The 15723-nt window shown below is 35.0% G+C and overlaps 2 protein-coding genes across 12 annotated transcripts; both read right to left on the bottom strand.

Moving 5' to 3' along the window:
* Positions 1-1508: 1508 nt before the first annotated feature.
* Positions 1509-9631, bottom strand: LOC114181911 (E3 ubiquitin-protein ligase RING1-like). 7 transcript variants are annotated; one of them, XR_003603962.2, is made up of 4 exons: positions 8331-9631; positions 5517-5612; positions 4169-4269; positions 1509-1899 (listed from the first exon to the last, which is right to left on the bottom strand). XR_003603962.2 is itself a non-coding variant. In XM_028068582.2 (2 exons), the coding sequence occupies exon 1, from the start codon at positions 9455-9457 to the stop codon at positions 8351-8353; it is 1107 nt and encodes a 368-aa protein (XP_027924383.1). In that variant the 5' UTR covers positions 9458-9631; the 3' UTR covers positions 1509-1991; positions 8331-8350. The 7 variants fall into 7 exon arrangements, 4 of the variants coding, with proteins under 4 accessions (XP_027924383.1, XP_085528651.1, XP_027924382.1 ...); XR_014994556.1 differs by having other exon boundaries at positions 5525-5612; XR_003603961.2 differs by lacking the exon at positions 5517-5612.
* A 1143-nt stretch (positions 9632-10774) lies between these two features.
* On the bottom strand, positions 10775-14858 carry LOC114181797 (disease resistance protein Roq1-like). Of its 5 annotated transcripts, none has more exons than XM_085671804.1 (6): positions 14246-14851; positions 12780-13884; positions 12384-12674; positions 12179-12284; positions 11493-11713; positions 10775-11412 (listed from the first exon to the last, which is right to left on the bottom strand). In XM_085671804.1, the coding sequence occupies exons 1-6, from the start codon at positions 14701-14703 to the stop codon at positions 10855-10857; spliced, it is 2739 nt and encodes a 912-aa protein (XP_085527930.1). In that variant the 5' UTR covers positions 14704-14851; the 3' UTR covers positions 10775-10854. The 5 variants fall into 5 exon arrangements, with proteins under 5 accessions (XP_085527930.1, XP_085527928.1, XP_027924155.2 ...); XM_085671802.1 differs by having other exon boundaries at positions 11493-11842; positions 14246-14850; XM_028068354.2 differs by having other exon boundaries at positions 11493-12284; positions 14246-14848.
* Between the last annotated feature and the right edge of the window lie 865 nt (positions 14859-15723).

Raw genomic sequence — 15723 nt, 5'->3', positions numbered from 1 at the left:
TGATGTCATGTCAAATAAAATATTATAAATGTAATAATTTTCTTTACTTTTTTTCCCATCCAAAAGCTGAGTGCCACCCGTTTGTGTGGATGAGGAAGGAAAAGTAGTCTGGCAAGAACTGACTTGTGTCCATATCGTGAGATTAAGATAATTATAACATATAAAATTCCCATGGTATTACTATTATTATAACATCTACAAATATCTAAAATATACTGTTTTTTTACGTTTTTTTTTTTCACGGACACCGCCTCTTTACTGTTTTATGTTCAAATTTAACCATAGTATGTGATAAAGAAAAAAAAAAGAGAGTTAATGATAAAATAGATTTCCATGAATTTTTTACGCATAAATAAACAGAAATATTAATGTCATCGGAAATTTTATTTGTTTTAAGAAAATATAATTTGCTATCAATAATAGTTAGTATTTTTAAATTTGATTTTAAAAAAATTTAAATGATTAGTCAAACACGTTTATCATGATGTTATTTATACTTAGACCTCTTTTTTCTAACTAACTCTTTAGGCAAGTTGGCTTGACTCTGAACTTTGTACATCCAATCTTATATGGCCACTAGTTTACAAAATTCATAACTTCCTCATCTTTCCATCTCTATCAAGTGTGTGAGGTGTCAATTGTGTGAAGTTGATGTTTTTCAAAAATAAGTGACCTTTTCTATATTAACTGGTTCACGACGAGGAACTTGTTGGCTAGAATGTGTTCTAGGTAAGAACCTACATAAATTGGGCTTTCTACTACTTCTAAGGCATGATATCATCTTTGAAAAAACAGAGTCAAAACTAAATTGGTATTAGTCAAATAACTCCCAAAGATTTCCCTCCACAGGATGAGCATCCCCTCTCTTGATGGCAAAGTGCATGCCACAACTTCAGGAAACATTGAAACTTCTGAAAAAATGATTAGACACCACCTATGTTCAGTTAGAACCTAAACTCCTATAATGATGGCAAAGTTAATGCCACCATTTTTGGGGTTAACAAGTTGACCTTTTTAGCCAACTAATTTTTAAAGTTAACAAATGTCATTACGCTACTCAACAAATCTCAATTTAGGAGTAACGTTTCAAACCAGGAAATAACGTGACCTGCACATACAGATTCAGCACAAGACTATACGTATTATTACATCCTACGCCTACATTGGAACAAGGAAAACTCACGCAACAAGAGATCTGCCTTTGGCGGGTTTGAAGGCGTTTTCTGCTCCAAATTTTCAGATTACTGAAGGACTAATAACAATATACTTTTTAACACATTCATTTTAAATATTATTGACATTTACTGAAAATTACAATATAAAGAAGAATCGAGAAACATACAAAATTAGGATTTCCAACAAGTTTCGACTACCAATAATGTGTTAGAACATGTTGCTAACATTAGGGGGAAAACCCAGTGCATTATAGCTTTGCCACCCATGCAGTGCAGCAGAAGGATTTATTGGTAACACACAGGAGAAGAGTAAGAAAAACACGAGTCACGCAATAAAAAACAAAAATTCAGAAAATATTGAACCAATAGTAATGTACATATCATCAATAGTAGCAGTATCATAAATTCTATCCAACCACCTCTCTACTCATCCACGTGTTGGTTTTTTGTGCATTATGGACCTACACATCTTTTGCGTAATTTTTTTATTACTTATACACACACTCTTGATAAAAGTACGGGCCACTGTTTTAATTTTCTTTTTCTGCCTGTGCATCGGGACAGGTATTGATCTAGTTATAGAAAGAACTCAAAAAATGGTGATGGACAGTTGCGCAAGTTCATTATAATCCAATATAACATTTTCAACTGTCACGAACCACTAATTGATATTTAACATCATTTCTATTCAACAAATGCTGCAAATTTGAAAAACTCCACATACCTGCAAGAAAGTTCAAAAAATGAAAACCTGCTCAAGTGTATGGCATCTGAGAAGCAATATCACAAAAAAGATGCTAACTACATTGTAGCATCCTGTAAATGGTCAAGAACAGAAAATGTAAAAGTAGCTTAAAGAACATCTGCAGCTGGTAACATTTCTCATAAAAACAGAAAAAATAATGCCTCATAAATAGCATAGATTTCAAATTAAACTCCAATTAAGAACGTGCTATGAATAGCATAAACAGTGCAACACTCGCAATCCACAACCAATGCCCTTGCTCTTTGAAATTTAAAAATTCTGAGTGATAAATCTGATGCAATTGTAACACTACATCACACGATTTGACTTTCTTTACAATGAATGTCACTGACAAGAACATTATCCTCTGGTGAAGATAGAAATTTGACATGGAGATATCGCATATCACATTTGATGTTTGTTTGTAAATCAGCAGATAAGAAACACAGAAATAAAAAGCCGAAGATAGCAGATAGATAACTCATACAAAAAATTTCCTCAATTGATACCTTTCAAGAAACCAAGGCTGCTCCTAAAGAAAGCAAGCATGACTTCTATAAAGTTCAACAATGAGTATGAAAAGAGACATTGAGGAAGGGCTAGGATGTCTAACAAGCTTCTTTTTGAAGATGATAAATCCGATATTTGAGGAAGGGCTACTTTTAGAGTCACATCAAAGAGACATTGAATATCATTAGCAAAAGTATCTTGAGTCTTCTTAGGACCATGTCTTGAAGTATTTAAGTATTTAGGTATTTTTAACACATCGTGTTCAACTTATTGCCATAAAACAATACATAAAGAAGTCCAGTTTTTCGCACTAAGACTTATTTTCAATGTCAAGTTTTTCACACCAAGACTTATTTTCAATGGGAACAACATTGTCCTTCTCCAAATGGTCAGGATATCCTTGGCCAAGGAACCATAACTCCATGGAAGGGGAGAGACTTGGCCACCTACCTGAGGAGGTTAAAATAGGGAACTGAGGGAAACATGCCCAAAAGAAACTGACGGGGAGAAATGGCTTTGGTCCAACATGAATATAACCATAGGAAGATGGCATATGGAACATACGCACCCTGTGCAACACCGACAGAGATTAGTGGTGAAAGCACATTTGAGAGCTTTTGGTCACGTGACTACAAGGATTGAGTTGCACTCCTCGAGGGATACCTCCTAACCTTGACTTTTGAAGAAGAAAAAAGTCACTGAACGGCAGCAGTGGACAATGGCATTCCGAAGACAAAGTAGGATCATACCCATTTTGATACCAACTTAAATTTACGGGTGATAAGAATCAGCAAGTTATTGTGCTGAGCTGATGTATTTCATATATAATAGATAACAGTAGAGTACAATACAAGGAATAGTTAGAGCATGTGACACTCAATCCTTAATATAGGTACATACACCCAAAAAACAGCTCTATGAAAGCTGTACAAAAATACAATAACCATAATTTCAACAAAAAACACACAAATTTGAGAGTCTAAATCTTCCAACCAAGAACAACAGGGTGTTGGTAAGGTAACATCAATTCAATAAGTCAATGAATATATATGAACAATATTTATTTTGTTGATATATATGTAGTATTTTAGATTTGAAAATAGAAAATCAGAAGCATATGAAGCCATGACCTTAAATGATGAAGTTTAGTTTTAAAGAAACCTGTATGCAACCGTCATCAAATATAACTACCTGCCCAATTAAAAGGGCATGGTCTAATCCAATTCAAATTCACTATAGGGCAACAAGTATGCCATCAAGGTCAGGCAGTGCAAAATATTTTTTGCAGTCAGTGTCATCTCAGCAGCACTGAAAGATGAAAGCAAATTAATGAAGGTAGCCTGTAATAAACATACAATGTTTTAAATCTTGGATAGTGGCTAGCTCCACACAGCCTAGGTATAGTGTATAGCCGAATAACTACAACTTTTAAATTTTTTATAGTTTATATAATGCATATTATTATAAATTCTAAAGAATGATAAATTAACATTAGCGATCTTCATAATTGACAATATGAAGTCATAATTGTCTTAAACAAGACATATAAGTAAATAAGAACAAAAGTCAAAACAAGTTTGCCTCAATAGGAATCATCAATCATCATGCAAGTCTTCTTTATCATTTTCAGTGTTAGTACATCTATATATTTCACTTTTTGGAAAATAAAATATAAAAAATAGCCTTCAAAAACAGTCCTAATGCCTCTGTTTAGATGGCTTTTTTAAAATCAACATACCACCTGCTGAGGCCTGCCATGACTGCCACACTAAACTGCTATGCTACAGCAGTTCCTATGGTGGTGGATAGGGGCAACTCCACACCGCTCTATTTTAAACCCTGAAAAGAATCAATTGAACAGGTTTTCCAGTGTATTACAGTCTTAATGTAAATTATGTGTATACACACACACACATACACATGTTTGTTAATTACCTAAACATGGATTTGTTTGTATGCAGGCTTGTTTTATTTGAGCCTTATTTCTCCACAAGCTTTTATAGGAGAAAAATTTGAAAAAAAAAATGAAATTAACTTCTCTATAATAAACTAAAATTAGCTTATGCACAAGTTAAAAACAGATTAGAGAAGCTACATGAGAGGGTTAAACAGATTAGAGAAGCTACATGAGAGGGTTTCTAAGTTAGCTTGCGCATAAAACCAATTTTATTTTACGAAGAATCTAGTTTCAGTAACCAAGCACAATCTTACCACACATTACAGTTTGTCCACAACCAGAATCTCACAGTCTATGGAAGTCAAAAACCATGGACAATTGACTCAGGGGCTTATTATCGTATTTATGGTAATACATCCTAGTTCTCTTCTACTATTTCTACTAAATTTCCTTACCTTGTAACCTTAGCCATTAGATCCATTGTTGCTTCTCAAGGATTTGGTCAAGTTTCTCTTTCTAATTCTTTAAACTTAAAATATGTTCAATTTGTTGTTGCATTCCCCTATAATCTTATCTCTTTAAGTCAATTAACTAAGTCATTAAATAGTTGTGTAACCATTGACAGCATCTCATTTGTAATACATGAGCATGGTACGAGTTGACTGATTGGCGAAGGACATAAGTGTAGAACATTGTACTATTATGGGACTAGATCATCCATGTGTTGTCTTGCCTCTCCTAAACTTTTGCATGATTGCTTGGATCATTGATCATTCACATTTGTCAAAATTAAAACAAAAATGGTTCTCGAACTTAACCTTCAAGTCCTAGTGTATTAGTCATGTCAACTTATAAAACATGTTAGATCATCTTTTCCCAAGCTAATGTAAACCTATTTTTCTTTTGTCAGTCGCTCTGATATTTGGCAACAAAGTCATGTTACATCTCTTGGGTTTTGATATTTTGTTACCTTTACTGATGAATACTCTTTATGTACTTGAGTTTATTTAATGAAAGATCATTCCGAACTTTTGTCTATCTTTATATCTTTCTTGAACAAAATAAAAAATCAATTTTGACAAGTTATCAAATCCTCATAAGTGATTATGCCAAAGAATATTTCTTTTCAGATTTTTTGCTATTGAGTTCACATATAAAAAAATATAGACACATGTTTGAAACTACATACCTTATTACCTGATGCAAATTGTATAAAAGCACTTTACCCCTTCACGGGAATCTTGGATTTCCATCCCCTCCCCCATGAGAAAGTTTTAGCGGGAAACTTGATTAAAAACAATTTCAGGAAACATTAGGTTTCTGGAAATTATTTTTAAAATTGTTATACCAAACATGAAAACTTAACATTTTCAACCTAAATTTATTGGGTAGCTTAAAAGAACCCCCTACCAAAACCGCTAACGGAGTACAGGATATGTGTTATGTTTGCTGTCCATCTCCAAATAGTTCATTATTAGAATAATATGTGGCAGAAAATAACTGGTTCTGCAATACCAAATTTATTAAAAAGCATTTTGTTGAAATATGGTTGCAAACATTACACATTTACTGTACAATAAATATGAATTGATTGAATCATAAATAAAGATTTGTTTGTAAAAAATCCCTACAATTAAGGGATTGGTATTAAGAGTTTATTTGATAGATTTGCCCCTGATTTAGAGTCTTTATTTCTGGAGATTTACTTCCTATATTTCAGAAGATTTATTTCCTTTTATTTGGATTTTGTTTTTCTTCAAATACCCATGTATTGTTTCTTTTTGAAATCAAGAAAAGTAATTGCATAACTATTGCATACTGCCTAAACAATTTTCCCCACATTTTTGGAGTAATGTTCAGCTGCAAGGTTTGCAAAATACATGTTGATAGTCATGTATCAGGACTAACAAGTATATATGTCTAGTAAGAGACCACATGACAACATTTATGCATTAAAAGTATACTTCTGATAATAGGTTGTGTAAGTAAAATGTATTTGCACCGTTTGTGAACAGAATATTTTGTTTAGGAAACTTTTGTCTCTGGTGTAGAATATTGCTGTACTTCGTGTTATTATGGTATTCAATATTACATTTTATTACTTTATCAGTTGATTTCTTTTTTGTATGACAACATAGAAATGATTATCAGGATGATTTTATAGATATTTTGGTATAAAATAAAATAGGGACCACTTCCTGGAATATAATCACTCAGACTTTCTGAATGGCACTCTAGCAAAGTACAGTCTGTTCAAAAAGGACTTCAAATGAACAATTTCTAGTGCTAAAAGATTTGCTTTGTATCCACATCCTCCATATTTAGCCAGAATAAAATAATAAACATTAAAAAAAAAAATTGATACTGAATATTTTCTATAGAAGGAATTGCATGTTGGCAGACAGGAAATTTTAATTGACTTTAATTGAGCACTATTGACAACCATGCGAGCAGCACCAAGTTATTAACAGGACAAATGTGCTACTATCTCACAAATTATACTTCACATATTATGTGAAAGTGAATGATGGGAGCTATTTATCATCAACGAGAGTTGATGGAGAAGAACGAAACATATAAAGACACTTAATGAAAAAAGTATAAAGTTTCACGAGAAGTGTTGTACAACGTTCAATTTTGAATTCTAACTTGTTCAATATAGTTTTAGATGTCCATACCAAAGAAGTACAAAAGAATAGCTCTACTTTAATTCATATTAATGGATATACAATTTTGATTGAGGAATCAGGGATTGTGATCGACTCTAAAGGGTTTTCGAGATATACATTAGAAATAACAGCACTATTACTTGAATATGACTAGGACAAAGTAGATGTATTGAAATTTTATCTCTATGAAAATTTGGTTAATCAAGTTCAATGATGTCATGCGATCTATACAACCAACTTCATCTAGTGGGAGAAGACTTCTCGTAGTTGTTTTATATTTGTCCCAATCAAAATTATCTTAGACATGAAATCATATGAAACAGAAAGCAGGGATACATTTGGTCAACTAATGGGATTAACAAGGTGGGCGAAGTAGTCTACAAGTTCGATAGAAACTACTCATTCCATTTATCCTATAAGTTTGATCTCCAACTAATTAGTCATTTAACAGATACTAGATTAAGCACATTAAATATTTAAATTGGCAAAATTATATAAAAGAAGAGTATTTTTGTTAAGTGCTCTAGCCAAAAATATACCAATACTCTTGATCAGAGTTTTTTTATCAGAAAGACTAAAACTTCCTAAATTACAAAGTGCAATATGGATCTCATTAATAGCCGAGAAGTAAATCATTTTATAAAATATACCCACCTCATGGCATATATTTCATTTCATATTAGCATTCCAGTGGATCTTTTTCCAAGCAACAGGAAGCATATGCCCTACTTGTGGCAATGACTATATTTATCTCCTAAGAGGTGAGAACTAAAGTCTGCCATAAATCACTGTTTAACTCATGACTTTTGCTTTTCAAGTCAGAAAAAAGAGAAACCTTATTCGCATCCATTGGTCCATTTCTACAATTAACAAATTGATAGAACAAAGATCTTCATACCCCTCCCCTCAAAAAAATTATACACCAACAAAGAAACATAAGAAAAGATATAAAGTACCAGCTGAACAACTATTTAGTCCAATTTGTAATTTTAGAAACCACACTATTTCATTGATTTAGGTACCTATATCTAACTAGTCACCTAATGGCTGACGTGCAACAAATTTTAAACCATACGAATTATCCTAACAGGCACCCGACAATTACATTCAGTCGAGGAGAATCCCAGAGCCAAAATAAAGCAGCATATCACTACAATAACCAGAATCAAACTAAGCATAATTTAACACTTTGATTCTAACTCATCATCTTAATTATGCCATCATAAACAGACAACAGCAGAATGCAAAAACCTTGATCATAATTTGCAAATAGCGAAACATCCAACAGAACAAAAATTCAACACTCAAAAGAAAGAGGTAACATGCAAACTTACATATCAAACACGAGTGCCTCTCAATCTAGATCTTCCTGTCTGGTCTCCGACTCAAAATTCTGATTTCCCCTGTTTCCAGAATTTGATTGCCCACTATTGTTTTCCCCACTATTGATATTACTGTTGTCATCATTGTTGGCACCGCCCACATTACTTGTCTCAGCACCAGAAGAAAAAGATTGCCTGAAGGGCCACGGCAAAGACACCCTAAACCTCCTCCGCTGGGAATTGTCTCCACCAGCCGAATCAGCAGAGCCACCAGGCCCCACAGCCAGGTTCCAATTCACCTGGGGAGCCACCCCACTGCCGGTACCACCACTACCGCCTCCACTTCCGCCACCGCTACCACGATGAGCCCTCTGCTCGTAATCCGGATCATCTGTGGGCAGCTCATACCGACAAACGGGACAGGAATTATGCAATTCTAACCAAGGCAAAATGCAGTCCGCGTGATATATATGCTTACAGGGCATCTGCTTCGCGGTTTCACCGAGTTCGAACGTGTCTTTGCACACTGCACATTGCGACGAATCCGATGCAAGCAGCTCGTCGGTGACCGAGACGTCCGGCAGCCCCTCCACCGCCTTCTTAGAAGCCGGTGGGGTGCCATAGCGGTTCGGATCGTTCTCGGCAAGGTGCTGGATCAGCTCCTCAAGGCCCGTCCCGAAGAAGTAGTCGCCGTGGGTGATGCCAGGAAACCGGAACGCTCCGCCGGGATCCCCGGACTCAATCACCAGTTGAAGGTTTCCACCGCCGCCGGCGGCTCTTAGGGTTTGCAAGTAGTTCTGGAGGAGGACAAAGGGGGCGAGGGCAGTATCGGCGGTGGCGGCGTCAGATCGAGTGCCGGAGAGGGTGGAGAAATCGTCGAAGGGCTGGCCGGCTCCTCCCGGGAAGATGAGGGGAATGGCGGTGGCCCCGGCGAGGGGGAAGTCGGGGAAGAAAGGATTGGACGGGATAGGGATAGGGTTAGGGTTAGGGATTTCGAGTTCTTCGAGGAAGCCGCCGTTGCAATTGGGGCAGACGAGATCGGAGGAAGGGGAAGGGGTAACAGAGACGGTGCGATTGCACTGGTGACAGAAGTATTGGCGAGACTCGCCGGAGGTACCGTCGCCGCCGGCAGAAGACATGTCAACGGAAAAAAGGAGAGAGAAAAAAGAAGATAACGAGAGAAGGAAATGGGAGAAGAAATTGTATCGGAATAAAACAGAACAGCGAGAAGGAAAAGAGAGCGGTGGCAATATCGTAAATACTCTGAACGTGGAAAATCTGAGTCGGTAAACGGAGGATGAAGTCACGCGCTATCTTAGGGAGTTGACACTAAGCGCGGACTTGGACCAGACACGACCTTTAACCAAATAAAATAAAATCACCCTTGTCTGCGTTTCCCATTTTCTTTCCAAAAATTACACACTACTTTCTAAAATTAAGGTTAATGCTGCTAAATAGATTGTTCAAATTAAATTTAGCAAGTCAATTTAGTCATTGTTGTTACTCATTTGGCTACAAAAATGTGTGATGTTAGATACTATTTATTTTGAGTTCCTAGATTACACTACATGAATCTCGTTTTAATTAATCCTAATTATATCAAATATAAATTAATCACCATTACAGAAAACTGATCAAATCATTAATAATTGGTTCTTATCAATAAAACATTAAAAAATTATATGATTATAGTTATGATTTTTTCCCTTCACACCAGTAGTCAATTTCACGTCTTTTATTATGAATCAATGTCTAATTATGTTTGGGCCGAAAAGGTTTGAGCTTGATTTAGCTTTTTGAAAATGAGAGATACACATGTATCTTTTTTCAGCCTAGAATTACAAGTTATGTGGAAAAGATGAATTGATCCAATTCAACAAACACATATTCCATGACTCCATAAAGAAGTGTGGTGCAATGATTCAAAAGTTGTAAAGTCATGGTTATAGGTTTTAAATCTCTTCCTTCAATCTGAGTCAAGGTAGAAAGCAACATCAAGTTGATGCGTGTGCTCAAAATGTGTAAGCTCTTACTAAAGCAAAATTCTTAACTATGAAAGGAAGAATTAAGTTATTGTAGTGGTTTACTCAAGACAAATTATAGTTTGTAAAATTTTATCGTAAACAATTTTCCTATACAGTCGTCTTAAGCTATAGGATTAGTTTTTACTTTTTCTACTATATTTAATTTAACCATTTTCTATGTTATTGATTATATAAAATTTATAAATGAACTATGTAAAAACATTTAATAAAAATATTAAATTCAATTATGGTAAAATTTTCTCACAAAGTATTATTATCTTATTCCACACCACATCAGCGCATAAGCTTTTTCAAAACAAAACTAAACTCACTACTGCAATCACATTAATAAACGCATGATGTCAATTCTTCACTATAAAAGGGCCAAAACCTCAAAAAGATTGAAAACACAGAATCATAAAGTCATGAAGATTTACGAAATCCAAATGGATCAACCAATGTCAATTGATTTAAATATATATTATACAACATAATAAACCCAAATAGAGTTGTCATAGTTGGGTTGAGTAGGCCATGAGACTTGTAAATAAAATGAGAGCTAAGAAAAAGCAAAAAAGGAAAGGAAGAGAAGTTATACACATTTTTGTGGTGGTGTAAGGATCATCATATCTAATGTCCTTCATGCCTCTTCTTTCCTCTTTCACTACATGGATTCCCATTCCTATGATGAGTGAGGTATGAATCAAACCTTGGTATGTAATCTCCACATGCTTCCACTCATTTTCTGAATACATTTCCATCAGTTTATAACGGAACGGTAGCACATGTAGATCAAAGAGGTGTATATGATCAGATTCCAGCATCCTCACTTCTCTCTCCATACTATTCCAACGATATTCTTGAACTTTGCCGTTGATTAACACCACGGGTGTATTAAATTCCACAGTGATATCAACCGGTTCAGGTGCAATAAGAAGACAAAGAACTTTGGGAGGGAATTGATTACGAAACCAGAAAGAAATTGAAGGTCCCCTGCTTTCTTTATCCAACCACCTTGGAATACTTCCTCCTGGAAAGATAAAATCAGTCTCTCCAGCCTCGTGAAGTTGCTGCTAGTCACAATTCATCAACAATTCATTAAACCCACTATATTTTATCAAATCAAATTCATTAAAAACAAGACAAAAACCTGATTTAACAACATGCTTGAAGCCGAGGAAGTCAATGATGTACACTTTATCGCCCTCAAACGTTTCAGGTTTGGTGGAAGCCCTCTAATTTCCTGTAGACGCTTGCATCTATTCACATTGAGATAATTCAGGCAGTGAAATTCTTTGATGCACCCAGGAAGGAATGTGATATTACTTCTCGATAGGTTTAAATTTTTCACTGTGCCCAACTGCGTGAAACCTGCTGAAAAAAAGTCATCATTCAGGTTGCAAGCCGTTAACGAGAACTCAAGTATATTTGAAGATACCGTCGAGCCCACTTCTTCACCATCTTTTGGATTTACCCATTTCCACTCCTTGCATCCATAAGCTTCAAAATTAGTCAATGAAGGCGTCAAGGCAAGGCTATTTATCCGAAGAAAATCACATGCCGCGAATAACCGATGGAGTCCAGTAAGATTTTGAAATGAAACTGGCAACTCTTTTATCATGGGAAGTTGAGACAATCTAAGTTTCTCAATATTTCCCATCTTTCCTAATATTTCTGGAAATTTCTCAAGACTTGAACAATATGAAAGTTTAAGTTTTTTAAGAGAGGGCAAGTTGAGAGGTGGAAATCTCCTCAGCTTCGTGCAACCTCGAGCTTTCAATATTTTAAGTTTGTTCAGAAAACCAATTGAGTCGTCAACTGCAATTAAACTCTTACACAGATCAAAGGAGAGTTTCTCCAAATTTGGGAGATCTGATACGTCAGGCATTCGTGTTAAAAGTTGGCAATTGTCAAAATTCAATTCGGTTAGATTCTCTAACTTCTGCAAAGAAAATAATGGGAAAAGGAATAAGAACAATATGAATAAATTAAAAGTGTATTTACAAATTTTCAAGATAAGGAATATATGCTTTAAACCTACCTTTGAGGAGCCAAGGAATCCAAATGATGTAAAATGACTGTTAGGTAACTTGCATGTCACAAGTTTGCTCGGATCAAAGTTAGATGGTAAACAATTTGAAGGGTATCCATGCCATTCCAGTACTCTCAAACTTTCTGGAAAAGAATTGGGACCTTTGCAAAATTTACCATTTCTAATGATAAGTATTTTAAGCTTTTCCATTTTTCCAAAGGCATTTCTATTCCAATCTAGTGTTTCTTCTTTCTCAGATATGGAGATATGAAAACATAGTATCTCAATCCTGCTAGTTCCCTGTTAATGCAAAGAGGAACTCAAATAACTACGATAGAGATATAATTAAAAAGAAAAATATATCAATTTGAGAAACAAAACTAATCATTTATGAGTCTTCCTTACAGTGTTGTCCTTTAAAACTCCAGTTATATCTTTAGGTAACCATAATCTCCTGCGCTTCCCTGATCCTTCAGGTGATTCTTGTTGGTCAATTTGTCTACCCATCTCCTCAATCAGGTCGTGTATTTCAACTCTACCCCAACCAATCTTTATGAGAGATTTGTCAACCAACACACTAATATGATGTTTCATGCAGTCATCATAAATAGCTCCAAGAATATCTTCTACCTCTCTTAATGCATATCCTTTGAAGCAACAAGCTATGTCAAGAAAAACACTCTTCTCTTCTCTCTCCAGACCCTCAAAGCTTACTTTAAGTATCTCTATGATTTGATTGTTAGGAATTCTTTTATATTGATTGATAGCAGATTTCCATTTTTCTACACTTTTTCCAGCCAAGTTGGAACCTATTACTTCCAAAGCCAATGGAAGGCCAGAAGCATAAATTACCACATCATTTAAGACCTCCACGTAACGAGGATCAACATGTTCCGTTTTGAAAGCTTTCCATGTAAGCAACTGAAGAGCATCATCTTTATTCAATGTCTTGACCTCATATGTTGTTTTGACCTGATGAGATGCAAGCAGATGTGTATCTCGAGTTGTGATGATGACCCTGCTGCCAGGACCAAACCAATCAGGGCTTCCAGCCAGTGTCTGTAGCTGCTCGCACTTGTCAACATTATCAAGAATCAAGAGAACCTTTTTTCGCTGCAACCTTTGTTGTATCATTGAAATTCCTTCATGTTCACTTGCTATGTTGATGTCCTTATCACCAAGTATTTTTGAAAGAAGGATGTTTTGGAGGTGTTCCAGCCCATGTTTGTTTGATTTTTCTGTCACGTTTTGAAGAAAACAAGAACCATCAAAACAGTCAGCAATCAAATTATAAACTGCTAAAGCGAGGGTTGTTTTTCCTACGCCACCCATTCCATGGATCCCTATCATGTGGAATCCATCACCACATTCAACGTTTAGAAGCTTTCTTACTTCTAGCACTTGTGGCCCTTGTCCAACAGGGTAATCCGCAACATGTAAACGAGCAGGATTAATCTTGTGGCAGACCCGGTCCACAACACTCTCAATAAACTTGTATTCATATCCATCACTATCTCAAACAAAAAGGTTTAGTGAAGTTAAATTTTTTATGAAATCAGAAAATTGTAATTTGTTTTAAAACCAGAAAAATAAAAAACAGAGAAGAAGGTTTTTGTGAAGTTGCAAAATGTTTCTCTCTAATTAATACACAAGTTACATATGTAAATCTGAACAAAATAAACATCTCTACTTCTTACCATTGAACTAACTTTTTCCACTAAAAGGTTTGTCATTAAATTGAATCTCACAGGATAGAACAGAAAATAATTTGTACGGTAAAGGTTAACAAGAATTTTAAAGTTAAATCATAAGAGAAGTAAAACAAAATCCAAGAAAAATTGTGAAGTAAAAAGATTGGTAAGGTGGTGTACCAGTCTTCGAAATGATAGCCAGACAAGTCAGCTACTTGACGCAGAGCCATCTTCCATTTCAGCAACTTTTCCTTATCTTTGAACCTTCTCTGATGCTTAGTTAATTCTTCTCCATAACTACCTTTCTGGTGTCTGACATCAGAAGGTTGAACCTTATAGAAGACTGGTAAAACCAACTGTCCTTGGGTGTGGCAGTGAAGGATGGTTGCGAGTTCATCCAAGCAGAAGGAGGAAGAAGCATAGTTTTGAGAGAGCACAACGATGGCAATCCTAGACTCTTCAATTGATTTCTGAAGTGCTGGTGTGATTTCCTCCCCTCTCTGAAGCTCCTCATCATCGATGAAAGTGTGAATTCCCCTGTTACACAGAGCTTTGTAGAGATTGCCAGTGAAACCATAACGCGTGTCTTCCCCTCTGAAGCTTAGGAACACATCATAACCGAATCTTGGAGTCGCCATTGGAACAAAGTTTAGAGTGATAATGGTAAGCGTATTCGAACTGTAAGTGGAATCAAACTTTGTATAAACAAGAAATTAGAAGAGTAAAGTGTAATGTAATGAAATACCAAACCATAATCAGCGTGGGATCTGTCGTACATCAAGCGCGTGAAACTTTTGGAAAATATTTTTTTGCTCTCATTCTAATTTGCTTAACTTTTGGGTCAATGCTAAGAATTGTGGTTCATTTTATAAACATTATACACTTAAAACCACATAATTAACTGTCTTGGTTGTTTCACTTAATTTTCACTTCTTAATTGGATATGTGTAGTGATATTTGTCACAACTATATTTCCTGCAATATTAAAATTTATTTCTACATCAGTGGTATGCTTAACTTAATTGTTAATTTTAAACAAATTCTAAAACTTTGCTTCTTTTTTTCCCCCAAGTGTTTGACAAAATTATTCAAAATCTAAAAAAACATGTTTGCTTTATGAAAACTTATATATGCGTAATAGATATAAGGTAGAGAGTGAATTTGTTCTCTTTGTAAGGATAAAGAGGGCTCATTCAACATATTTTGTTTTTGAATGTCAAACTTTATATATTTTTGGTTTGGGCTGCAAGTCATTTTTTGCAGATTTGTAGTAATTGTTTATGGATTATTTAATTGTTTTCGTTGAGTTTGTCTGGTTGAAGCTCATTCGATTAGTGTTATAACTTATATTATTTGAACAATTTAGAGGATGAAAAATTATTACATGTTTTAACTAAGTATTTCATTGTAAATTGTGGTACACACTCTTAGAAGATATGTAAAGTTAACAAACAATTCTTCTGCGAAGAATATGAATAATATTTTATAGATTCTAATATATTTTGATATAACAACTAGAACGCGGAGAAATACCTATTATATATAATGTTTTAGTATATCCAATAGTCATATATCGCTTACGAATTGAGGTTAAGCGTAATTTAAATACTTTTTTTCTTTCTCTACCTTCTCATATATCTTTTAAAGATAAAATCGTG

Source organism: Vigna unguiculata, chromosome 4, assembly GCF_037176805.1.
Source record: "Vigna unguiculata cultivar grain cowpea cultivar isolate G323 ecotype 2 chromosome 4, ASM3717680v1, whole genome shotgun sequence".
NCBI classification, from domain to species: domain Eukaryota; kingdom Viridiplantae; phylum Streptophyta; class Magnoliopsida; order Fabales; family Fabaceae; genus Vigna; species Vigna unguiculata.
This window is presented reverse-complemented; position numbering and strand designations above follow the sequence as displayed.

Excerpts from the sequence above, each read along its gene's own strand:
- LOC114181911 (XM_028068582.2), bottom strand. The coding sequence starts at position 9,457 with ATGTCTTCTGCCGGCGGCGACGGTACCTCCGGCGAGTCTCGCCAATAC.
- LOC114181797 (XM_085671801.1), bottom strand. The coding sequence starts at position 14,703 with ATGGCGACTCCAAGATTCGGTTATGATGTGTTCCTAAGCTTCAGAGGG. Across the intron at positions 13,885-14,245 it reads GGCTATCATTTCGAAGACTG|TGATGGATATGAATACAAGT; the intron begins GTACACCACCTT and ends TGTTTGAGATAG. Across the intron at positions 12,675-12,779 it reads GAGTTTTAAAGGACAACACT|GGAACTAGCAGGATTGAGAT; the intron begins GTAAGGAAGACT and ends TTGCATTAACAG.